The sequence below is a fragment of the Aethalodelphis obliquidens genome, unplaced genomic scaffold (assembly GCF_003676395.1).
Source record: "Aethalodelphis obliquidens isolate GAN/ISIS:26980383/991018 unplaced genomic scaffold, ASM367639v1 scaffold9, whole genome shotgun sequence".
Lineage (NCBI taxonomy): Eukaryota > Metazoa > Chordata > Mammalia > Artiodactyla > Delphinidae > Aethalodelphis > Aethalodelphis obliquidens.
In genome coordinates, this window is record NW_020837953.1 from 32,174,295 (window position 1) to 32,200,006 (window position 25,712).

Below are 25,712 nucleotides of genomic sequence, written 5' to 3' on the forward strand. Positions count from 1 at the left end.
GCCCTTCCAGGTCTGGGGCCTGGGCTTTTGACCGCTTCCAAGCACCTGGCACAGCCTCTCAGAAAAAGCGGATCCCCTGGCACTCAGCCCAGGCCCGTCAAGAGCCCATCCTGCCCTCCCCTGAAACCGGAGGGGTCAGGTGCCCTCCACTCACCAGTGAGTTTGATGTGGCCTTCCTCATCCAGAAGGATGCTGCAATGGAGAGATGGGAGTCAGGGCGCCCCAGCTGTGGGCCCTCGGTGGGTTCAGGGGACACCATGGGGCCTGCGGGGGTCGGGTCCAGCCCAGAGAAGGTGATCCACCCAGGGCCGCTCATCTGATGAATGGGCAGGTGGAGTGGGTGTTGGTGGTGCCCTGTAGGTGTGTTGCCTACCTTCTTGCTAATTCTTGAAACAACTGTGTGAGGTAGGTATTTTTATGGCCCCATTTTAACAATGGGGAAGCTAAGGCTCAGGGAGGTTAAATAACTCCCCCGGTTACAGAGCTAGTAGGTGGTAGAGACAAGATTTGAATTCGGGTCTGCCTGACTCTAAAGCCACATCTCATTCCACCTCAGCACCTGCCCCTGGCTCCCAAGTTACCACTTGAGGATATTCAGATGTTAAGGAAAATTCTAGAAAGGGCCATATCAAGGAATGACCTTCAATGGTGGCATCTCAGATGTCACACTGGATTAGCAAAAAAAGTAGGCAACACCCAGGCACAGAGGTACCTGGCCCTTGGTAATGGTATTAGTAGAGATCAGGCAGCCCTCGGGTGAGCCTGCTGCCTCCACCACTCTGCTCCACCCACCCGTTCATGGGGCAGCCCATCGGGCTGGCTCCGTACCCCAGCAGGCTGGTTCTGTCCTAGAAGAGGCCCCAGGGCCTGCCTCTGTACACCCTAGGGAGGCCGGGCGCGGCTGGGCCTTCACTCACTTCTCAGGCTTCAGGTCTCTGTAGATGATGCCCAGGCTGTGCAGGTGGTCCAGGCCCAAAGCCAGCTCGGCCAGGTAAAATTTCACATCCTCCTCCGTGAACATAACCTGCAACAGGCGGGAGAGGGCTTCAGCTGGGATCGCTTCTTCCTCAGGAGCTGGGTCACTGGGCAGTCAGTAGCTTCCCAGTCCTCCTTGGAGATTCCAGTGCCATACACCCTTCTCTGTATGAAGGGGTCCGAAGAATAAAATGACTAGCGTCCAAGTCACTCACGGTAGCACTGAAATGCAAACAGCGAAAGGCTGGAAACAACCCAAGGGTCAAGCAGTGGACTAGAATAAACTCTCTCCCCCACATAACGGAGTGCTACACAGCCATAAACTAGAACAAGGATTCCTCCATGCTCTGATATGGTCCATCTCCAAGATACACTGTTGTGAAAAAAGCAAGATAAAGAACGGTACCTACAGAACAGTACTTTGTATGTAAGAAAGCAGGGGTCAGGATTCAGAACACACAACGAATTGGTTTGTATTTCCAAAGAAACGTGGGAAGCTTAGATAAAAACCAATCAAATGTTTACCTGTGGGGGGGTGGTAGAGGGGGCTGGAGTGGGAGGAAGACTTCTCAATGAATATTTTTCTTTTCAATCATGTATTATCTATTTAAACGTTAAAATAACATTTTAAAAATCTAAAAAGTTTGGTTCTCTTCTAAAGTTTAAGTTGTATTAATGGCCCCATTTTTATATTTGGCTCAAATTCTTTTTTTTTCCCCAAATAAATTTATTTATTTATTTTTGGCTGCGTTGGGTCTTTGTTGCTGCGCGCGGGCTTTCTCTAAATGTGGCGAGCGGGGGCTGCTCTTCGTTGCATTGCACAGGCTTATTGCGGTGGCTTCTCTTGTTGCAGAGCACGGGCTCTAGGCACACGGGCTTCAATAGTTGTGGCATGTGGGCTCAGTAGTTGTGGCTCGCGGGCTCTAGAGCACAAGTTCAGTAGTTGTGGCGCCCGGGCTTAGTTGCTCCACGGCACGTGGGATCTTCCCAGACCAGTGCTCGAACCCGTGTCCCCTGCATTGGCAGGCGGATTTTTAACCACTGCGCCACCAGGGAAGTCCTCAAATTCTTTTATGTGAGTTCAAAATCCTTTTGGTTAACGGGACATAATGTTAAAGCATCTAGCTTTCTAGGTGGATTTGGGCTTCTCTGCATCCTTCATAGCCCTGCGCAGAGAAGCCCTGAAAGAATGGAGGTGAAAGAGGTGAGAGCCACCCTTAGCTTCTGGAATCAGGGCAGCATCAGATCCAGAGCCTGATTCTCCTCAGACCATCTTGGGGGAAACTCTCAGAGGCTTTGCCAGGGAATGGGCTCTGTCCCAGGGTGGGTCAGGGACTGCTGGGCAGGTCTGGGGAGTCTCAGGTTGAGGTCTCACTGCTCCATCCTGGTGCCCTGGCAGTGGGGTGTCAGCTCACCTCTTTAGAGAGCCGTGTGAAGAGGTCTCCGCCACGCAGGAAGTCCAGAATAAGGTAGAGCTTGCCCTCAGTCTGGAAGGCTGGGGAGACGGGAAAAGGCCATGGTGGAACCAGCTGGGCCCTGGGCCCTGCCCCTCTGATCCCAGCTTCCTTAGCCTGCTGGGTGGCAGACAGGGCAACATACAGGGGAGGCAACAGCCCACCAGCAAGGGCAAAGGCTGGCAGGTAGGGTAGGAGCTCAAGTAGGGTCTGCGGTCTCACCGTAGTGCAGCTTCACCACAAACGGATGGTTTACATCAGCCAGGATGTCTCTCTCCATCTTGGTCCGAACGCGGTCACGCACTGGTCAGAGGAAGAAGGCGGTTACCAAGGGTCTGGCCACCCAACACAGCTACGCCCAGCCCTGGCTAAGAAGGACTCTCTTTTCTACTTGTTCCTCACATCTCTCGGCAGTGCCCAGGGCTGGCCCTTGGCCCTGCCCATCTCTCTAGCCCTGTCTCTTGCCATGCCCCAAGGAGGCCATTCAATCCAGCCAGTCTAAGCATCCTGTTCCTTGTGTGCCCTTAGCCTCTGCCCCCGTGGCTCCCCCTGGGATGCCTTCATCAGCCCCCTCTCCATCTGGCATAAAAATCCCTAATTCCAGTCTAGGGCAGATTCTCTGGGCCTGAAATTCAGACTCATGGGTCTCAGCAGACATCCCACAAACACTTTTTTTTTTTTTTTTTTTTGCGGTCCGTGGGCCTCTCACTGTTGTGGCCTCTCCCATTGTGGAGCACAGACTCCGATGCGCAGGCTCAGCGGCCATGGCTCACGGGCCCAGCCGCGCTGCGGCACGTGGGATCCTCCCGGACCGGGGCACGAACCCGTGTCCCCTGCATCGGCAGGTGGACTCTCAACCACTGCGCCACCAGGGAAGCCCCCCTTTTTTTTTTAAGGAGTAAAAGTCCCGGGACTTCCCTGGCGTTCCAGTGGTTAAGAATCCGCCTGCCAATGCAGGGGGCACGGGTTCAAGCCCTGGTCCGGGAAGATCCCACATGCCATGGAACAACTAAGCCCGTGCGCCACAACTACTGAGCCTGTGCTCTAGAGTCCTCAAGCCACAACTACTGAGTCCACACGTCGCAACTACTGAAGCCCACGCGCCTAGAGCCCGTGCTCTGCAACAAGAGAAGCCACTGCAATGAGAAGCCCGTGCACCACAATGAAGAGCAGCCCCCGCTCGCCGCAACTAGAGAAAGCCCGCGCGAGCAACAAAGACCCAACACAGCGAAAAATAAATAAATAAAATAAATAAATTAAAAAAAAAAAAAAGGCTACTCCCATGTGAGCCCACACCCTTTGAGGCTACAACCCACGCTCTCCCGGGCTCCCTGGTCACAGCACCAACTGCGCCGCGCTGCACAGTCTGCTCAGCCTCTCCTGCCCCAGCCTGGGAGCCCTTCGCAGCATTCTCCTCCTCCCACCATCCCTCCTGGGGAAGGACTCCCATCCCTACCAGGATGGCCTTGGGGCACCACAGCTGCATCGCCCCACAGACAGCCCTCTGTGGCTCCATGACCCCAAGGCCAATTCCTCCTATTATGCGCCGCCCCCCAGCCCAGCCGGGGCCCGCTTCACTTGGTCAGTGGCCACACTGGTTCCCAGGCTGGTCAAAGAGACACTACCGGGCCCAAAGCCCACTTCCAACCACCCTCACGCCCTCTGCAGGTCCAGAGATTCTAGACCTGGGCTCAGCTCCCTTCTCCGAGCCCATCCATCTCTGCGGCCTTGCCTTGACCCACCCTCTCCTACCCACCCAGCTGCCTCCTTTCCCGGGTTCCCTCCTCTCCTCTCACGCCCCTCTCCACCCCGAGACGTCTCCCGCTGACTCTCCTAACATTGCAAAGCAGCTCTGCTGACAGCACAAGGCCCCCCGCAAACACAGCGCACTCACCCCCTGCCTCCTTCCAGGCACCTTCAGCCACAGTCAGCACTTGGCTTAAGGGGAGCAGGAAGGGGTGGGGTTAATCCCCGGAAGTCTGTGCTTCTGAATGGACCCTGTCTTTGCTATCAGCTGAGGTGGGGGATAAGGAGCGGCTGAGAATAGGCCTGTTTCTCTACCTTCAGACCAGGTACTCCTGGTGACAGAGCTATCTCCTGCATCAGACCCAAGGCCCTTGAGAGCTGGGCTGTCTCCTTCCATCTGTGCCCAGCCTGGGCTCTGCATGGGGAGGTACCCCCAACTCACCTTTCAGTGTCGCCTTCTTTAGTACCTTCATGGCATACAGGTGCCCACTGTCAGGCCGGGTGACCTTCCGCACCAGGAAGACCTGAGAAGGCAGCGGGGGGGAAACCAGGGGAGGAGCTGGGCAGGGGTCGAACATATCAGCTCCCACACGCTCCAGGTCCCAGGCTGACCTCCAACTTCCCTAAGCACCAAGTTGACCTTGTGTCCCCACTGGGTACCAAGGTGACCTCTCTCCTCCTCCCCTTAGACCCATCAACCCTTGCCCTCTGATCTTTTAAGCTCCAAGGCGACCCTCCCACCTGCCCTCTGATATGACCAGCGCTGCCCTTCCAGCTGTGGGCTCAGGACTCACTTTGCCAAAGGACCCCTGGCCCAGAACCTTGAGGAGCTCAAAGTGGGATGGGTCGGCCTTCTCGGAGCCAGCCTTGACATGGTGCGTGATGGAGATCTCCTTGAGGACGTCTTCATCCTGATGGAGGAACAGAGCGGGTGAGCACGGTGGGCCCCATTCAGGTCAGCACAGGGCATGTCCCCCCATCCAAGTCTACTCCCACCGGATCTCAGCAGACAGGGTCCTACAGGCCCAACCAGCCAGCTACCCTGACAGGGCCTCCCAGTTCATCAATAGCAAAAGCCGGGGAGGGGAAAATTACCAAGGTGCCAGGTCAGGTGAGCTCCTGTACCTCCTGCTGCTCCAGCCTGTTCAGGCCCAGAGGGATGCCCAGGCACGGCCAGGTGGAGGCAAGCCCAGGCTCTGGCTGAGGCCCACGAACCTGCCCCAGGTCCTCCCCGTGCGGCTCCCCTCCCCCTGCTGCAAAGGTTTTGGTTTTGCCACAATAGGAAGTAGGGTTTGTTCTCATACTGGGAAGGCACAACTGGGCTTTTGTTCCTGGTCAAGATGGAAGATGGGCTGTCTCTGGCTAGAAGGACAGGGCTGAGATACACAAGAACCCATGAGTCACCTCAGACTCCCCCACCAACCGGGTAAGTGCCAGTCTGGGGTGGGTAGGAGCTAAGGCCAGAGACTCTATGCTCCACCCTCTGAAACTTCCTTCATACAAGTCTACTAGAAAGCCCTTGCCACGTCCCAGTTGTTCTAGGACCCCTCTGCCCTCCCTCCAATCTGTCCATATGGCCCTGGAGCCCTGAAGTGCCTCCTCACTTCCCCAGGAATCAACTCTGGGCAGGGTCCAATCACCCAGCAGGGACAGGCGTGGGCAAGGAGAGCCCACAGCCAGCTGAGGCTAAACTGGCTTCCAAGGCACCTGCTCCAAGGGCCACAGTCAGGCCAGGCCCAGACATCTGGGCACACTCACCGAATCCCGCCTGGGGCCGGGGCCAGGGCCAGGGCCAGGGGCAGGCAGAGAAGTCTGGCTGATCCTGGGCCGCTGCTTCCTGGGCAGCCAGGGGAGCAGGGCCCAGAGCCGCAGACGGGGCAGCTTGGGATCCCGCTCCATCCGCCTGGGCTGGGCAGAGGCACCATGGCAGGAGCAGGCAGCGTCCGGGGCTGCTGCGGAGGTGGCCAGGCCCAAGGCGGATGTGCAGGGTGAAGGCGGGGGCTGGGCCGAGCCCAGGACCGCCAATCACTCAGGGCCTGTGGTTTCCCAGCTCCCTTACCACGCTCCCTTCCTCTCTCTTCCCCCTCCCCATTGCCTGAGGGCTGCCCTCGGGCCCTCCTCCCCATCCTCCCTGTGGGCCTTCAAAGGGAAAGCCCCATGCCAACCCAGCTACTGAGGAGTAGATAGGTACCCAACAGGGAGAGACAGGCAACTAACATGTAGAGGCAAATAAAGAGGGACACCCAACAGGCAGAGGCAGGCATCCTACAGGTGAAGACAGATGAAGGTGGGCATCCAACAGATGGGTAGGAGAGTCCACATGCCCAACAGGCAGGGATGGATAGGGGCATGTGCCCAACAGGCAGACGTAGGAAGAACACACATCCAATAGGCAGAGACAGATGGGGACATGTACCCAACAAGCGGAGGCAGGAAGGGACTCATACCTAATAGGCAGAAGTGGACAGAGACTCATACCTAACACGCAGAGGCAGATGGGGACACATATCCAACAGGCAAAGATAGATGGGGACAAGTACCCAACAGGCAGAGACAGATGGGGATCCAACAGGCAGAGTCAGATGGGGGCCTGCACCCAACAGGTGGAGACAGATGGGGACATGTACTCAACAGGCAGAGACAGAAGGGGACACGACCCAACAGGCACCCAATACGGGACATGTACCCAACAGGTGAAGACAGACACTCATGAAGTGGAGACAGAGACAGGAGCTCAACAACAGAGGCAGGTGGGCAGCAGTCAGCATCAGTGAGGCCCAAAGAGACTGACAGATACCCAGGGCACACATACAGGCAGGAAAGACACAAAGACACCCCGAGAGTCAGACTCTGGACTTAAGGGAAGACCTCCAGGTTCCTGCTGGTCTGCCTGGGGGCAGGAAAGCGATGGGACATCACCTGCAAACTCCCAGCACTTGGGAGAGCAGTCTGGTATTCGTGGCAGACTCATCTCTGAGGAATTCCATTTCTCTGGAGTTTCCTTCCCATGCTATGGCCTGAAGGGCCCAGGATCAAGACGCTGGAGACCGAGATAGATGTCTCCTGAGTGCAAACTGATGGCTTTGATCCAAATATCCCAAAGCTGTCATCCCCCACTTCAGGAACAAGAAACTGAGGCCCACAGGACAGTGACTCACCCAGGCTCAATGTGCACAGGTGGCAGAGCCAGCTCAAACCCAAGTTCTTCCCCTGGTTACTGCCTGGCCTGGGGTCAGCAGACCTCAAGTACCAGGAAAGCGTGGGCAGGTAAGTCAGCCAGAGCCACGTCCTGCCTTTCCAATCCTGCCCCCTCCCTTAGCACCAGGACAGTCTGGGGACTTCCCATTCTAGATGCTGACCCTCAGAGACACAGCCCCATCTTCAGGGGCTCCTGAATAGCCACAAAAGCTGCAGGCTAATCAGGCCCCTGAGTGTAACCCAGTGGGTGGGACAGGCAGAAAGCCCAGCTCAGAGAGGGGCTGGGGAGGGCCAAGACCACACAGCAACCCCTACCCACCCCATCCTGAGGTCTGAATCTCCACCTGTCTGTCTGCCTCTGACTGAGAACACTCCCTGGGGACACAGGCAGTCACCCGGAAACCCCAGGGGACACAGCCACCCCCAAACCCATTCCTTGCCCAGAGTCATGACAGACCCCGCTGGAGGCAGGCCAACCCTCTGCTCACCTTTCTGGGACAGGGGAGTGAGTCTCTCTCAACTCTGGGGAAATCTGCCGGGGTCTGCATGGTGGGGCCCAAGCTGGCGGTCAGAGGGCCCAGTTACTCCCCTTACTTCTGCTTTTTCAGCTTTCCTGGCCGAGCAGGCAGGGTCCCTGACCCCCTCCTTCTCACTTCCCCCTCTGCAGGGAGGAGGGACAGAAGACGGCTTAGGCTCCCCTGCTAAGGAGGGGACAATGCAGACCCCAAACCCAGGGCTCCAGGGTGGGCCCAGAGAGACCCCCCTCATCTCCTCTGATCCTAAGGAAAGGAGACTAGAACACAGACAGAAGTTACAAGGAGATGAGGCAGTGACACAGTGGGTACCCCACACCTGCAAACATCCCCTGGAGAGAATGGGGGGCAGAGGTCACCAAGGCCACCATCTCTGACTGTCCCGGTCCAGAGCATGGGAAATCCTTCCCCCGTAATGACCTTCCCATGGCTGGGCCCGCCCAAAATGGCAGCCTACAGAGCGGACACCACCCTGCCCTAAGAAGCCTGCCAGCCCAGGGCCCTGGCACGGGCAAGGGGGCAGAAGGCCCTAGCATGGACCTCACAGAGGCCTGAGAGGAGGAGCAGGTAGCCATGGGGCAGGGGTTGACCAGGCCCAGCCCTTTGCCACATAGCCTCACCACATCCCTGACACCAGTACACCCACAGAAAGTGACACACGCAAATGCACACAGTCCGATGATCGGAAACCATTTCCACAGACATCCCCTATGTGGAAACGCTCCCCCGTACACCGAACTTCCCCTTCCAGTCCCCACAGGGCCTCCGATAACTGCCTGATGACGGCCTGCTGGGTGTTGTGAAAGACGCTTCCTTAGACCGAGGCCTCTCATTGTACTCCAGCTTCTTCTGGAGCGTCTGGGGTCTGGAGGCTGGGGCAGTCCTGAGAGCCCCAAAGCTCTCTGGTCCAGTGCCGGCTGGGGCCCCCCAACCCTTGCATCCCTCGGAAGCAAAGAAGACTCGCCATGGCTAGCAGGCTACGGGAAGGGGCAACAGGAAGGAAACGGTCTCGGAACTGCCTTCACTGAAGGGAATGTGCAGGGCCTGTGAGGTCGCTGGTGGCAGGAGTAGGGAGGACAGCACCAGACCCCACCCCCTGGTCCCTGCCCCATTCCCCCTAGAGATACTTCCTCTTATTTACTTCCTCCCACAAGGCAGCTGGAGAGAAGCCCAGATCCCCCCCACCTGATCCCTGGCCCGTAGGGTCCCCACACTGGGCCTCCCTCCAGCAGCTGCAACCCAAGCCCACCTGCTAATCTCTGGCCCTAATGGACACCAACAGCCCCTCCCCCAGCTGGCATCATCTGCAGGGCCTCCCAGGACTGCCCCCTCTGGTGGGACAGATGTCCCCAGACGCCTCTCCCAGCATGCCTCTGGGCAGGTGAGGAGGGATCTACATTTCCCAGGCATCCTTGATAGGGGAGGTGGCTTTGGGCCCGAGGCCAGGACTGGCATGGAATGACAATGAGAATTGTGCCTATTAATTGAACATTTATTGCATGAAGTCATTCTTTCCCTCAACTTTTGTTGGTGTGGATTCTGCCAGGCCCTGTGTCCTAGCTCCAAGGAAGTACTGATCCCATTTCAGAAAGGAGAAAACTAGACTCAGATAGAAAGTGACTTGCCCAAGGCCACATGGCCAGAAAGGGGGAGAGCTCAGGGCAAAATCAACCTGTTCACTTCCAAAGCCTACACTCTAAGCATTTCATTATCACCTTCCTTGCAAGCCCTGCCAGCCTGCCTCCCCTCTGGAAATCACTCACAGCTACTGGCCCGCTGCTCTGTCCTCAGGCCAGGAACCAGACACTAGGAGGCGCACATGTTAAGGCAGACCTGTCCCCAAAATAAATACACACTAACAAAACACAACTATCCTGGGACACAGTGCAGTCAAGGTGCTGTAGGTGCCCAGAGGCTCTAACTATCTGCCTGGGGTGAGGTCCAGGAAGACAGGGCAGTCCAGCTGGACCCTGAAGATGAACAGAAGTTGGCCAGGCAGAAAGGAGGAAAAATATAGACACTCCATGTAGGAAGAAACCAGCGTGGAAAAGAGGCTTGAGGCCAGGAGTACAGCGTGGGAAGTTAAGAACCATCTACTCACTAGCTGAGTGTTCCCAGGCAAATCTCTTTCCCTGTCTGAGCCTCAGTTTCTTCTTCTATAGAATAGAGGTCAAAACTAGATTGTTCCACCCCCAAAAGGTTGTTTCTAGAAGCAAAATGGGCCACAGAAACAAAGGGATGTGGTAAACAGAACTCCCTGGATTACACGGGCACTCTTACTGCCGCAGGGTCTCCTCTGGGCAGGCTGAAGGGACAGAGCCCAGCAGGTCTCAGGTGCTGGGAAGGTGGGCTAGCCTGCCCTGGCTAGTCCCAGGGAAGTTCCCCTCAACACCTGAAGCTCCCAAGGCTCCCCGAAGTCCACAGTCACATCCTGCCTGAGCTCCAGCCAGGGGGAGCATGAGGGATCCGGGAGGGATCAGGGTTTCATAAACAGGAAGAGAGGAGGGGAGGGGGGAGACGCTCAGCTCTCAAAATAGACCTGCAGGAGCTTCAAAGGGGTCCAGCTCCGGAGATAGCCGGGGGAGGGGGCCTGGGGCACCCAGTCCACCCCCAGGAAGGGAGGGAGGGTGAATGGAGCCCCAGCATGCCTGAGGGCACCAGGTGCACTCCAGGAGCTCTCACCCTAGACTGCAGTCCTCACTATAGCTGCTAAAACCCCAATCTCCCCTTCTGCCTGAAATGGATAAAATAAACAAGCATTAAACACCAACAGTATGCCTCAAACCCTGTTGGATTCTTCACTTTATACACATCACATTCCCTCCTCTGGGTGGCCCTGTGGGGTGGACCCTATTCTTTTACAGAAAAGACATCTGAGCCTCAGAGGGGCAATCACTTGCCCAAGGTTACACAGCAAACAAGAAAGAGGGGCAGGATTCTGAACTCAGAGCCCCTGCCTCCCAAGTCCCCCTCCAAGTCAGGCCTCTCCTCCACCTGGAAGGCCCACTTTTCTCTCCAGCTGCCCAAATCCTGCCTTTCGAGGCCCAGCCAAATGCCAGCTCTGCAGGGAAGGTGACCTGGTGCCCCACGGTCCATCCCAACTCTTCCTCTTCTGCCACACACAGCAGTAACTGTCCTTCTGGTCCACGCTCAGCCCTGAGTTCAGATGCCACTGGCTGGGTTCCCCGGGATGCGCTCATCTCATCATGCCCCCAAGAGACATGTAGGAAGGTGGTATATTTCACTGCCCACTATGAGGCCCGGCGCAGAATGGAGGTCTTAGGTGCCCACAGCCTGTTCTTCCCCATCACAGCGCCCTCCACACAGCTTTCCTGTTACTACCGTTCCCCCAACACTGGGAACTCCCTGAGGGTGGGTGTTGAATTCATTTTGGGGTCCCCAGTGCTACAGCAGGGTGCACTGAAAGTCTGATGTTGCAAAACATAAACCAGCTTGCTGCCAGTTTGTTCCACTAAACAAAGGGATGAGGTCCTGACCACAGGCTGAGCGCTCCCTGGTGTGCTGAGCCCAGAAGTGGGCACTGGGGATGCTAGGAGGTTCTGGAGCAATGGAGAAGGTGAATGAGCAGGTGCCGAGGAATGATGGAACTTGGGGTCACGGGGACCCAATGCTCCTCCTCTTCAGCGCTCAGTGTGTTTCCTGGGCTGGGAGGAGGGTGGGCTCTCTGGTCAAGCAAGATCTGACCCTATCGCCCACCAGCTATTTGACCTTGGGCCTCAATTTTCTCATCTGTAAAATGGGGAGAGTTAACCTCCAGGGGTGTTATGAGAACCAAATGCAAAGCTCCTGATATGGCGCTTTCTCTCCCTTAACGTGGCATTGGAGGTTCTCCCTGACCCATCGTGTCCAGCCACATCTCCCTTCCCAGCCCAGGATCTGCTCTAGAGCAAGGAGTCCCAGGCTTGGGATCAAATATAGGGCGCCCGCCTGGGTAAGTTCCTGCCCTTTCCCAACCAGCCTCTCCAGCACTGAGGTGAGAAGCTGCACTCACCACCAGCTCCCTCAAAGCTGCAAGCAGTTCTGCAACTCCCAGAACCACAGCCCCAAGATCTGAACATTCTGGGTCTGCACTGGAGACCTACAGCCCTTCATTCTGTTCCTAGGCAACCAGTGGCAGCTCCTTTGTGGGAAGAGATTCTCCAGACATGGGGCTGAGATAAGCCAAGGGGCCCAGTCCACACCACGTGGATTGCTTTTGGTGGTCCAAGGTTGCCACAGTACCAAAAAAAGGAGGGGGTGGGAGCCTACTTCTGTCAGCCTGCCCCACCCCGGGTAGCTCAGCTCCCTTATCCTAGGAGGCTGAGTCAAGGCAAACATCAGGACCAGCTCTGGGTCTATCTCAAAGGTCGAGCTCGTGGTCTGGTGCCCAGGCAGACCCAGGCCAGGAGGGTGTGGCCACTAACAGGCAGTGGCGCTGAGCGATACAGCAGGGCGTCCATGCTGCTGCTGCTGAAGGCACTGTGTGGCAGGCGGTTGCTACCTCACTTGTCCTTCACGTCACTCCTGAGAAGTAGGTTACTATTATTCCCAAGGTACAGCTGAGGAAACTTTTGAGAAGTTTCTGGTCAAATGGTGATGGTGGAGCCAGGACTCGAACTCAGGTTGGCTCTGCTGCCAGAACCCATACTTTGTCCTGCCTGGTGGCTTCCAAAGCCCCTCCACAGCCAGCAGCTCTGTGACCTCACAGCTCCTCGAGAATTGGAGGAGCTCAACGTGGAGATGAGAAAGCCCAGGCCCAGAGGAAACAAACGACCCACCCAAGGTCACACAACTGTCACCCAGCCCTGGCACTTCTGTCAACACACAAAACCAGCAACAGGAGCTGAGGGGCTGAAGGGAGGAACCCAGGGGAAGCAGAGAGAGCAGAGGAGAGGGAGCCAGCCTGGGGCTGAGGGGTGGGGTCCCTGAGAAATGGCCTGTGCGCCACATGCCAGGCACTGGGCCCTGGTTAGATTTGAGGCCACCAGGTTCCCTCCAGCGCCAGGTGCCCAGATGATTCCAGGCCCACGTCAGGCCCAGCAGACCTGAGCCTCTCTCAGCACCCCTTCACCTTCTCAATACAGTCGGCCAAGCTGCCACGAGTAAATAAACTGAGGAAGTGTCCTGGTCTGGGTGATGGGTAACCAGAGGTCTAGCCTGGATTCTGACCCTGTCTGGGCCACAGTCCCCTCACCTGAGAAATAGGAAGGTTGGAGCAAGTAATCCTGACACACAGGGCTGCCTCGAGGATTAGGTGGGACCAGAGAAGGAAGGCTGAGCTGGGCCAAAGGGCCTCACGCCCGGGGGGGACGAGGGCAGGCCTCCCTCCTCTTCCACTCCATGCAAACGGTCCCCCCACCCCTGACAGTCCCTAGCTCTGGTGCTAGCCCTGGTCCTTACCTTGGACGGCTGAAGTCCAGCTTCTTCCCCTGAGGCTTGTCCATTCTGGAAAAGAGAAGGGAGATGAGGAAACACTGTCAAAACTTACCAGAGTGGCACAAAGCAAAGAGAGACCCCATGGGGCACCCCCACCCTCGGCTGCTCCCAGTAGCTAGGGGGCCAAGGAGGTGAGGGTGCGAGTTCTGGCTGTGTCCTCTCTACCTCCACAGGCATCAAGGCTCCTGCAACAGCCCCTCACAACTCAGGCGGACCATTTCCCGGCATCTCTCCCTCGGGCTCTCTGCCTGGCAAATACCTCATCTTTGAAGGCTCAGCTCAAATGTCACCTTCTCCCAGTGAGAAGGAAAGGACTCCCAGCTTTGCCACAGACAAACTGTGCATGCCAGCTAACCAACTCAAGAGGCCTCAGTTTCCTGATCTGTAGCAGGAGGGTATTTACATCACCTCCCAGGGTTGATGCAAGGGCTGAAGGCAACAAAGTCTGGAAGAGTGTCCAGCCCAGTGATGGTGGCTACCCTGGCCCTGCCAGCTCTGGGACCCCTCCCTATCCTTGCAGAATCACTGCTGCTCCACTACGGTCCTGCGATCCTTCATTTTACCACTTATCACAACGCAGGGACTATTTACACACGGGCCTGCCCCTCCTAAAAAACGGGGAGCCCTGGGAGGGCAGAGATTAGGGCTTGGTGCTAACAGCTTTTCTCTTCCGAGCCCCTGCCACATGCCCGGCACTGGGCTCAGTGCCTCACACCTGTGGCACCATTAAACCCTCCTGACCTGGGAGGCAGGCCCTGGTCCCACTTGGCAAAGGAAGAAACTGAGGCGCAGAGGGGCCTAGTAATAGTGCATAAGGTTACACCGCTGGTAAGTGGGGATTCAAAATCCGGTCTCTGACACCAGGAGGTGCTCAAAAGAGGACTGAGGAAAAGCAGCCCACTGCCCAGCTAGGGGAACTACCTGCAGAGAGGCAGGCACTGGAGCCCGCCCCTGGGCAGTCCTCCAGCCCCCAGACCTCACCCTCAGGTGGGTGCTACTCACCCTGGGGTACACCGTCCTTTTCCTGTGTGATATTAGGTGAGTAACCTACCCCATCTGGGCCTTGGGAAGCTGAAAGAAGCTGTCCCCACCCCTCCCGCACAGCGAGAGTGTGCAGAGGCCAGGAAGACCCAGGACTTTGGAGCCAGGGGCCGGGTCCACAGGGCAGCTGCGGCTTTGCCCGGCCGCAGCAGGCATAGCTGTGCTCTGCCCATTACATAATCTCCCTGCCCCTGGAGCAGCCCTCCCCTTGTCGCTCCCCGGACATCCTGCCCCCTGAGCCCCTTTAATGCCCCTAATCCTCCCCAGGGGCCAGTGTTCTACAGGCCCCACCACGCACACATACACATACCTGTCATCTCTCAGAAGCCTGGGGAGAAGGACCAGGTCGACCAGGGCTGGGGGGAGGGGGAGGCACGGTGCATTTGTAGATGGAGTTCCACTTCACCCAGCATTCTAGACTCTTGACATAATTCCCCCAGATGGTAACAACGGCCTATACACCAGCCTCCCCCATTCCAAATCCTCACCCTTCCTAAAACTCAACTGTAATCGTTACACTTGAGTGATTGACTCCCTTGGTCACTCACTCACTCCTTATTGAGAACCTCCTACGTACCAGGCCCCAAACCCTTCCATGGCTTCCCACTGCCTGCAGGATAAAGTCCCAGCTCCTTGGCATGGCGTTCAAAGCCGTCATCACCAACTGCCCAACACAGGTGATTAATGTGGGTTCTGGAACCTGACCATGTGGGTTCAAATTCTGGCTTCTACCACCTGCATGACCCTGAGGTTACTTCATTTATCAAGGTCTCAGTTTCCTCATCTGTGAAATGGGGATAAAAGTGATGTACCTCATTGGGTGGCTGTAAGAAGCAAGCAAAATAGTGTCTGTAAAGTACATATGCCTGGCACGTAACTGGTCCACAAACAGTCCCCATTATTACTATCAGGCCCTATTACGGAGCTAAACAGAACAACCTGAGACCCTGAACAGACCAGCTTGTTTCACATCCCCATGCATCTGCACGGTGGCTCCTCCTACCAAGAAAACCTTTCCTGCCTGGTCACTTTGGCAAACCCCTGGTCTTCTTTCAGGACTCAGTTCTAATGTCATCTCCTCTGCCCACACAGTCTCAAGCCCTTTCCTCCCTCCCCTGGGCCTCAAAGCACCGAGCAAACTGCAGATTAACTCAGGGAGGAGCCATGACTTGTCCAGCATCATCTCCTTGGCACCCAGATCAGGGTCCAGCATGTAGCCTGTCAAATGAAAGCTCAACCCAGCAAAGAGAGCAAGGAGGCCAGAGCAAGTTCTGTTTATTTGTTTGCCATGCCATGCGGCATGCGGTATCTTAGTTCCCCGACCAGGGATCAAACCCATGCCCCCGGCAGTGGAAGTGCAGAGTCCTAACCACTGGACCGCCAGGGAATTCCCCAGAGAAAGTTCTATTACTCCCATTTTTCAGACAAGGTTCAGAGGGTTGAGGGACTTACCTGTGGTCCCTAAGACATCGGGCCATGACCCAGAGTCATGTGGCTGCAAGCCTGAATCCCTGATGAGGGAGGGGAGGAGGTGGTGGGTGTACCCAGAGGTGTGTGCTTACAGAGCAGTATCTTGGAGGATTCAGGGGGCTCCACAGGCCCTATTTGGTTGCCTCCAGTCCAGGGGTCTCTAGCTTGGATGCCATCCTCATGGAGCCCCATGCCTGTAAGAGCTGTTGCACAAGGTCTCTAGAGGGGAGTGGGCAGCCCTGGAGAAAGAACTGTAAGTGCAAAGAGGACCACAGGTGAGCTTCCCCGCTTAGAGCCAGGGTCCTGGGAAGACAGGGCTCATTTGCCCCTCTGGTCTGACTGCTGCACAGATGGTGGAAAGAACACAGGTTTGCAGCCACAAAGACACAGCCGCTAATGCTAGGTCTGCCAGCCTCTCATTCTGACCTTGTGTCTGTCACATTACTTCTCTGAGCCTCGGTTTCCTCATCTGTACTACGAGGGCAGGTCCATCTTGTTCACAGCTGTACCCTGCTGCTTGGGTTAGTACTTGTCACATGATAAGTGCTCAATAAATATTTGCTGAATGAACGAATGAATGAACGAAAGAGGACAATGATACTGACCTTGCAGAATACTGAATGGAAGACCTTGTCTAAAAAGTCTGGTATAGGAAAGGGCTTTTGGCCTCTTGGAGGATGGAGACCCACTCTCCTCCCTCTTCCTCAGAGAGCACTACTCATGGGGACAGCTGCGGAGGGCCTCCAGACCACTGTCCCCCCTCCCCAGAGGTCAGAGATGGGTTTCACCAAGCATCCTTCCTTCCCACCCAACCAGCTCTGTCTCGGGAAGAGGGGCCAGGGCAGCGTCTGGAGAGGCCGGGCAGCAGATGGACAAAGACAGCACGTGCCCCACAGGCAGGAAGCAGCCCCAGGAGTTGGGTTCAGAGCCCAGCACTGGCAGCCCTGCGCGCTGCTGGAAGCTGGGGGCCAGGTGCCAGGGCCGGCTGGTACCACCAGCCCTCAGCAAAGGCTGGACAGGAGAGTCTGCCAACATCCGGAGCCTCTCTTGGAGTACCTTCCACCTGGGCCAGTTTGATCCCAGCTCTTCCCTGTCCTTAAGCCTCCCCCAACTAGGCTGGAGACAACAAGAGATCTGGGTTCCAATTCTGACTCTGACATTAATTCACAGGCCAGTTCTCCTCTCTGAGTTCAGCTGTTCCATATGAAAATGGGGGTAATAATCCCTACCTTGAGAAGTTGTTTTGAGAGTTGTTTTATTTTAATAAGGTAACAGTGGTGAAGTGGGGTGGGTGGCACATAATGAAGCTCTGTACACAGCGAGGCTGGGCCTGGGGTCAAGGTTACTGCTTTCAGCAAGGCCAGGGAAGGCCCAGGCAGAATCGTCAACCACACTTCCAATGGGTTTACTCCACCTGGGCCACACCCCAGACAAGGCCCCGCCTCCCAGCAGCCCATTTTCGGCAGCGTCATGGGGAGGGCAGGGCAGTCCAGATCCCAGGCCTCTGCCAAATGCCCCCACCAGCCCCTCTGCCTGCCTCCTTCCTGGCCAGGAGCCAGCAGCAGCGCCTATACCTGCAGGTCAGGCTGCTGTATCACTTACATGTCACCTGGGCTAAGAACAGCGAGGCCCTGTTCTCCAGTGAAAACAGCCCAACCCGCGCCCTGGCTGCCCCATGGCTCCTGTTACCCAAACAATAACACCCAGTCGCCTGGCACCTCCATGGAGTGGGGAGGAGGAAAATGGGCAGTGGTACTCGGGACTCTGTACCCTCTCAGGCCCAGAAAGCAGAGGCCAGAACCCAGCCCTGGCCATTGGAGAAACAGAGGCCCAGAGAGGCTAAAGACTGATTGGGGGTCACACAGTGTTTCCAAGGTGAAGCTCCTAGAGAAATCACAGCCCCCTTAATCCTAGGAAATAAGCCAGTCTCTTCCTCTCAGAGTTCAGCTGCAGCAGTACTAAAACTGAGTTGAGTTTCCTGTTTAAACCTGGCCCCTGCCCCAGGATTCCCCAAAGAGAAACAGGAAGTAGTGCCCTGGACCGGGAATTGAGCTCCTGGGTGTCTTTCTTCCCTACTAGTATAACCCATGGTAAGTCCTCAGATTAAGTCTCTCCCTGGCCCCTCCCAGTCCACCTTCCTCTAGGGAGGCCTAGGTCTCAACGGTATGCCAAGGCAAAGGAATCCACCTCTGAGCACCTCCCCAACCCCCTGTGCCCCAGTCCTTGGGGGGTGGGCTGTGGTGGATAGGGGCTGCAGAGGGCAGTGTTCCTCACCTCAGAGGGTGAGTCAGCGAGAGAACTTCTGAACTGAGCAGGGCCCGTAAAAACCCCATGGCAGGGATCCCAAAGCAATTTACTCCAAATTGCGCCTTCAGGTTGGCTACCTAATCCTGCCATGCGCCCACCCTCCAATAGCCAGTGTCAGCCATGACCATCCCTTTAAAGGGGCAGCACACCCTGGGTTCTGGGGACCAGGGATCCTCACTCTGATTTCAACCTGTGACCCTGAGAGGCAGGGCACTTGGTGGTTGCCCCAGTTAAGAGAGGGCAGAGGAGGGGATCTAAGCAGGGGCTCTGAGCCCAAGCCAGAAGAAAATCACCTTGGCTCCCAGGCTCACTGAGGTTTCCATACCCTCCCTGCATATCCCCACATCCCCTCTGGAAAGGCAGTATCACCTACCTCCTTCCCAGAATGAGGCTAAGGGAAAAGTTTTTTTTTTCCATCTGCTGGCAGATGGGCTTGACCTTGACCCTGGGGGTCAAAGGGCACAGGAAGAGCTGGCCTTCTGCAAGCTTAGGGCCTAGCACCATAGAAACCTCAGAGGGCAGGAGGTGCTTCTGGGAGAGGCTAGGCAGGCAGAGGCCAAACTCCCCAGGGGCCCAGTCCTTCCTATGGGAGGGGGCAGGAACCAACGTTCTCCTCATCTCCAGGAATAATTTTCACAATGTCTAAGGGCTTTCCCCCATTCTCTTCCCCCCAGCCTGGAGCAGGTGACACAGGTGTCCTCTGACCCTAGGCTGGGGCAAAGAAAACCAAGAGTTTCAGCCCCAGACGGACGGTGTCACCCCAAATTCCACAACTGCTAGGGTCAAGAGGGACAATCCTTCTAGGGTCAGCAGCCGAGTAGCGGGAGCTCTTGGGGTAGGGCGCTGGGAGACATCAAGGAGAAGTGAGGGGGGGGGTCCCATGATCCTTGTCTCTTGTAGAATCCGAGACATCTGACACCCCAGCCCTGGCCGCCTGCCCTAACGAAGGAAACTCCGACAGCTCCCGGTACAGGTCCTAGGTGTGTGGAGTGAGGCGGGGGTCAGATCTCAGCGCACCACGGCATACCCTCTCCGGGCTAAGGGGTTTCTCGGCGCTGTGGCGGAACTGTCCCTCGCGCACACACACCCGGGGCAGAAGGGGTGGAGCCGGAGAGGGGGCAAGAGATCGGAGGGCACTCGCGTCCGCGCGGGCGCCCGCCCGGCTACAGAGGCGCCGCGGGCCGCCCCGCCCCTGTGGGGACTCGGGCTCGCCGGCCGCCAGCGCCCGTCCCCCGCCCAGCTCACTCACCTCTGGGTCCAGCGGCACCAGCTCCATGAGCGGCCAGGGCTCCTTGAGCTGGGCGAGCGGCATCGCGCCGCCGCTGGGCGGCCCGCGCTCCACCGGCGGTCCGGGCCGCCTCGCCTCCCAGGTCCTGAGGTCCCAGGCTCCGCGCTCCCGCGTCCCCTCGTCCCTGCGCCCCCTAACCCCCTCGCGCCCGCCGAGTCCCTCTCGCTCTCGCTGGGCCGTCCGCGCCGCCGCCGCCGCCGCGGCACTCGCACTTCGGCTCCCTCCGTCACCCGGCGCCGCCGCGCCCATTGGCTACCTGCGTGAAGGGCGGGGCCAATGAAGCCCCGCCCCGGCCCCCGCGGCGCGGCATTCCCAGCACAGACCCCCAGCCCCCGCCGCGAAGAGAGTGCGGGCCCCGCCTTCACCGCGAGCCCTGGGCCCGCGCTCTGCTCAGCCCAGAAGAGGCCCTCTTGGCTCCTCCCTCCCAAACCTGGTCCCCGGAGGGGACCATGCCAGGGCTACCCATCTCCCCCACTCACCTCGTTTGGAATAGCTCCCCAGATGTTCTTTCTCCCCCCCCCCCCCGCGGGGGCTGTTTCCCCCTGCCCCCCACACACACACTCTGAATGTCCTGGGCCTGACCCCGGCAAAGGCTAGAAAGGAGCCTGGGCCCTACTCCCCCCATTACAAGGCTCTAGGACCCCCTAACCCCGCCCCGGAAGGCGACACTGGAATCTCCTGCGCCCTGGCTCCAGGTAGGGTACAAGTCTTTCACCACCATCAGGACCCACAGTGCCTCCAAAGTGATGTCTTAATACGCATGTTTTGCTCTTTTCAAGCCGTCTCCCCGAATCTCTCCCAACTGCAGGCCCAGCTCTGGGCTCATTTGGGCTTGTGCCCCCTCTGAGGAGACCAGGGACCACGTTCCAGGATTGACCGACACTTGGGCTGTGCTTGGGGTGCAGGGAGGCCAAGGAGAGAGATTTCCCCCGGAGAGATTCAGCCTCCGTCTAAAGAGGTGTTAGGGGTTCAGGTGTGATGAGATTTATTCACACGTGGGGGAGTGGAGAGACGGGCTTGCGTGTTTCATGGGTGGGGAAGAATGTCCATTTGCAAAGCCGTTCTAAAGCAGGATTGTTTATCAGAAGCCTTCTTCCAGTCAGGCTTCACCAATATATGATCTCCTTGGATCCTCACCACCACCTAGTTTACACATCATAAAACAGCCTCAAAAAGATGAGGTGACTTACCCAAGGGTACACAGCAGATGGGGAACAGATTAGGACTTTAAAAAATCAAAGTCCATGAGGATTTCTCCTAAATCCAGATGCTCCTGTTATTCCATCACTTTCCAAGGGTAGCACCTCAGCTGTTAAAGTGAATTGAGTTTTGAGTGGAAAAGACTTTGGAACCGAACAAATCTGGATTTGAATCCTAGCTCTGCCACCTCCTTAACATTGGAAAACTCATTTCATGCCTCTAAACCTGTTTCCTTATCTGTGAAAGGGGAATCATTAATATAATTCCAATCTTTCAGGTAGATCCTGAGGACTAGATTTAATTCAATAAATATTTATGGCTCTATATTACAAGCCAGGCCCTCTTCTCGAGCATGCATTATAAACCAGCCCTGCTCCTCATTCCTGTGGATATAGCAATGAACAAAAGAAAGTCCCTGTTCTCATGGAGTTTACATTCGGTCTGGTGTGATTAGATAAATTATTAGAGCTAACATTAACATAGCACTTACTATGGACCAGGCACTATTCTAAGCACTTTACCTGTAAACTCATTTAATCCTCACAACAACCTTATGAGTTAGGTGCTGTTATTATCTCCAGTGTATAGATGAGGAAACCAAGGACAGAGAAGTTAAGCGTTTCATTTTCTGGGTCCCTCCAAGGTCACACAGCTGGAAAATGGCAGAGCTGAAAGACAACCCTGGTAGTCTAGGCCCAGTGTTCATTCCTTTTATTTTTTATTTTTGGCTGCCTTGGGTCTTCATTGCTGCGCACGGGCTTTGCGCACGGGCTTTGCGCACGGGCTTTCTCTAGTTGTGGCGAGTGGGAGCTACTCTTCATTGCGATGCGCCGGCTTCTCATTGCGGTGGCTTCTCTTGTGGAGCACGGACTCTAGGTGTGCAGGCTTCAGTACTTGCAGGGCTCAGTAGTTGCAGTGCACGGGCTTCAGTAGTTGTGGTGCACGGGCTCTAGAGCACAGGTTCAGTAGTTGTGACGCATGGGCTTAGTTGCTCCACGGCCCGTGGTTGCTCCATGGCATGTGAGATCTTCCCAGGTCAGGGATCGAACCTGTGTCCCCTGCACTGGCAGGTGGATTCTTAACCAGTGCACCACCAGGGAAGTCCCTAGAGTTCATTCTTTTGTTCACTCACTCTATTACCTCCTTAATGAGGGCTAAACTGGAGGCAACCTGCGCCAAAGTTGGCAGCTGTTACAGACATCAGTGTTAGTATCAGTTGCCTGGAGCCAGTTTCCGATGCCCCAACCCCTGCTGCTCAGGGCTAGTGTTGTAATGTTTAGACTCAAAATTGAAAAAATGCTTGTTGTTTATCTGAATTCAAATTTAACTGGGTGTCCTGTTGATTTGCTAAATCTAGTCATCCTACTCAGGGCTCAGAACAGATTGCACCCAGGTGCCAAATATCTGGCTGCAAGCCGGTTTAAGTTAAACTTGGGAAGAGACATTGAGATCTAGAGAATGAGGGCAAAGGACTGCTGGGCGAGGAAAATGAGGTGGATGCGTGGGAGGGGCATGGGTGAGGGGAAAACTGGAGTGATTCTACCTTCAATCTGCCCCCTTCCTGGGGCTCCTGGCCTCTTCCTTCCCCTTTTTACAGGAAAGGATTCCATATCAAGTGCATCATCTCAATTTAAGGACCCAGTAGTGACTCTGCTTTCCTATGAATGTTTCACTTCCTGTGTCCTCTCTCCCAAGAGTATTGGGTTATGCTGGAAAAGGGGGGTGCCCAGAGGACACCTGGGCCCTGCCTGGGAGCTTGGGCAGGTCAGCTTGCCCATGATTGTTGAAGGGATGTTACAGTCACTCAGCAGAGAGCTATAGAGACCAATCCATAGCCTACAATGTGCTGATCCTGCTGCAGCCTCAGCTCACAGTTTTCTGTTTCTCTCTAGGCTGCAGCCACACTGACTTTCCTTCAGTTCTGCTGCCCCAGGGCCTTGCTCCTTGTTCTTGAAACTGTCTGTCTTCCTCAAGCCAGTTTATCTCCACAATCACTTCCTCCAGGACATCTTCCCTTACCTGCCTGTTATATACACTCGTGGCAATGGATACTTCTCCTTAGTGCTCCTCAAGGTGTACTTTTACATTTGTTTTTGTGATTACCTGATTAACATCTAGCTCTCCAATTAGACAGGAAGCTGTGAGAGGGCAGTAATCGGGTCTTCTAGGCTCTTGTCTTCCTGGCACCTGACACACTACCTGGCACATAGATGCTCAAAGAGGCTAAGTGATATGTACAACATCATCTAGCTACAATACAGTAAATCTAGGACTCATGCTCTGAAATGCTACACTCTGAGTCGTGGATAAATGATAGCTAATATTATTATTCATAATGGGGTGAGAACAGGCTGTTCGGGGCAGTCACTTGCGGTGTTTGTTAAGTGAATGACTCATAAGTGTGAAAGGGCTCTGCTGGACACAGTGAGGTTCTTATTCTGTACCTTATGGAAGAGGTTATTCTAGCATGAAGCAGGGGGCTGAGCTGACAGGCTGAGCGCTGGGTTTTAGGTCCTTCTACCGCAACCTGGGCATGTGCTTGCTATAATGTTCAAGAGCACAGATTCTGGATGGGCCCTGCCCCACAGGAAGAGAGCCTGTCATTATTCTTTCTTGGCCATTCAGTAGAGGACGGTCTTGGCACACGTGTCTCCTGGCAGCAGGTGGAACAGCATAAGGGGAACAATCATAATGGTAGTTCCCTTTAACAAGTGATTACAAAATGCCAGAACTTGGCTCAGCATTTAAATAGTAATCATCATCATCAACTATGACAGCTGATTGAGAGAGAACTATGTGACCTGCCTGGCACTGTGAGTGTTTTAGAGGCAAGAGCTCATCCAGTCACCCCAACAACACCATGAGACAGAAATTATTGTTTCCATTTTCCAGATGAGAAAACTGAGGCTCAGGAGTGATGCAATCGCCCATGGTCCAACAGCTAGTAAGTATTACAGCTAGGCTGGGAACCCAATTCTCTCAGACTCAAAATCCAGTGCTCTTATTCACTTCACTACACTGTCAGCCCAGAAGGGGCTTCACGGGTACTCAGTATGCAGAGGTGCGTAGTGGTGAACAAGTAAGGGGGTGGATTCTCTTTTCTGCCCCATCCAGGTCTGAGGGATGGAGGTGCTTGAAACCCTCCTGTAGCTCCCCCATCACACTTCAAACAAAATCCAAGGACTTTGCTGGGCCTGCAAAGTCCCGCAGGACCTGGCCCCCTACTCCCCCTGCCCCCCCCACCACTCACTCACTGCCCCCCTGCCACCAGTCTTGCTGCCTGCTCACTGACATGCCACATACACTCCCACCTCAGGCTTTGCTCCTGCTGTGCCCTCCACCTGGAACATTTCTTTCTTTAGCTCTCAGAGTTTGCTCCCTCACTTCATTCGCACCTCTGCTCAAATGTCACCTCTTCGGAGAGGACTGACCCTACCTAAGATAGCTCCCCATCGACGGTATCATCTTATGTTATCTTTTTTTCATGGCATGCCTCTCTACCAGGGATCATATTGTATATTTACCTGTTTGTTTATTGTTTCTCCCACTAGAACAAAGCTCCATGAGGTAGGACTTTATTTTGTTTACTGCTGTCTCGCTGGCTACAGCTGACATGTGGCAAGCCTTCAAAATATGCTTGTGTGGGGACTTCCCTGGTGGTCCAGTGGTAAAAAATCCGCCTTCCAATGCAGGGAACGCGGGTTCGATGCCTGATCGGGGAATTAAGATCCCACATGCCACAGGGCAACTAGGCCCACGTGCTGCAACCACTGAGCCCACGGCACAACAACTGGAGAGTCCACATGCCACAACTGCGAAGCCTGCGTGCTCTGGAGCCTGCACGCCACAACTAGAGAGACCGCCCACTGCAACTACTGAGCCCGTGTGCTCTGGAGCCTGCTTGCTCACCAAAACTAGAGAGAATCCTGTGCGCCGGAATGAAAGATCCCACATGCTGCAACTAAGACCCGACTCAGCCAGAAACAAATAAATGATAAATAAATAAATACTAGAAAAAAAATCCCTACTCAAAAAAAAAAACAAAATGAGGCCAAGGGAATTCCTTAGTGGTCCAGTGGTTAGGACTCCGTGCTTCCACTGCGGGGGGTATGGGTTCGATCCCTGGTCAGGGACTAAGATCCTGCAAGCTGTGTGGCATGGCCCAAAAATAAAAATAAAAAAAGAATGAGGCCAAGAGCTAGGACAGCTACCTAAGGCTGTTGGTCAAGCTGTACAGGTTTCTGGCCAGACCAACCAACTCCTTCAGTCAAGTTGTGCTGAAGAGGCTGTTTGTGAGTTGCACCAACTGGTGGCCTCTATCCCTTTCCCAGATGATCCGGAAGGTGAAGCTTCCTGGAGGGGAAGGCAAAACAGGTGTGGTTATAGGAACTAAAACTGATCATGTGTATGCCCAGTAGGTGCCCGAACTGAAGGTGTGGGCACTGCCCTGGAGCCACATCCCCAAGGCCTGGGGCAAGATTCTCACCTTTGACCAACTGGCCCTGGACACTCCCAAGGGCTGTGGCGCTGGCTTCCTCTCTGGTAAAGACCAAGAGGTGTACAGGCATCTCGGCAAGACCTCAGGAACACCAAACCCTACGTTCCAAGGGCTGGAAGTTCAAGCGCACCAGAGGCTGACAGGCCAGTTGCCGCTACAAAAACCAGCCCCAGATCCTGCCTTGTTATTAAAAAGATTTTGGATGCTGAAAAAAAAAAAGAAGAATGAGGCCAAAGATAGGGTGGTCAGAGAAGAAGAGGAAAAATGGGAGCATCCAGATGGGACAGTCCCAGGGCTACTGGAGAACTAGCTAGTGGGCTCCTCCACTGACCTGGAGACCGGGACCGGGTGGGGGCAACAGAAGCTTGTTGCTGCTGGTTACAGAGAATGGGAGCTGGAAGTAGAGGTGGATATAGTAGCAGCAAGAGATGGGAATGGAATTGGAGGTAGAGGGGCAGAAGAAGAAGCAGTTGGTCATCAACAGATCCTTATGGACAGCTATGTGCCAGGCACTGTTCTGGGCACTGTGGACACAGCAAAGGAATACACAGAGAGGGTCTCTGCCC

General features: G+C 55.5%; 1 protein-coding gene and 1 pseudogene across 7 annotated transcripts in view; one reads left to right on the top strand and one right to left on the bottom strand.

Moving 5' to 3' along the window:
* RPS6KA1 (ribosomal protein S6 kinase A1) overlaps positions 1-19,571 on the bottom strand; it is a 36,110-nt gene extending 16,539 nt beyond the window's left edge. Inside the window, exons 1-9 of one of the 7 annotated variants that reach the window (XM_027109589.1) lie at positions 19,410-19,483; positions 14,694-14,739; positions 13,307-13,351; positions 4,970-5,086; positions 4,618-4,699; positions 2,652-2,732; positions 2,391-2,470; positions 918-1,024; positions 155-192 (exon numbers count right to left, since the gene is read on the bottom strand). In XM_027109589.1, coding sequence (XP_026965390.1) covers positions 155-192; positions 918-1,024; positions 2,391-2,470; positions 2,652-2,732; positions 4,618-4,648 — 337 coding nt within the window. In that variant the 5' untranslated portion in view covers positions 4,649-4,699; positions 4,970-5,086; positions 13,307-13,351; positions 14,694-14,739; positions 19,410-19,483. Of the gene's footprint in view, positions 1-154; positions 193-917; positions 1,025-2,390; positions 2,471-2,651; positions 2,733-4,617; positions 4,700-4,969; positions 5,087-5,270; positions 5,862-5,933; positions 6,253-7,094; positions 7,191-7,861; positions 8,035-13,306; positions 13,352-14,693; positions 19,375-19,409 lie in introns of those variants that run through there. The other 6 variants (XM_027109584.1, XM_027109588.1, XM_027109585.1 and 3 more) reach the window with 6 other exon arrangements.
* A 4,006-nt stretch (positions 19,572-23,577) lies between these two features.
* On the top strand, positions 23,578-25,337 carry LOC113621452 (60S ribosomal protein L18 pseudogene; annotated as a pseudogene).
* The last annotated feature ends 375 nt before the right edge of the window (positions 25,338-25,712 follow it).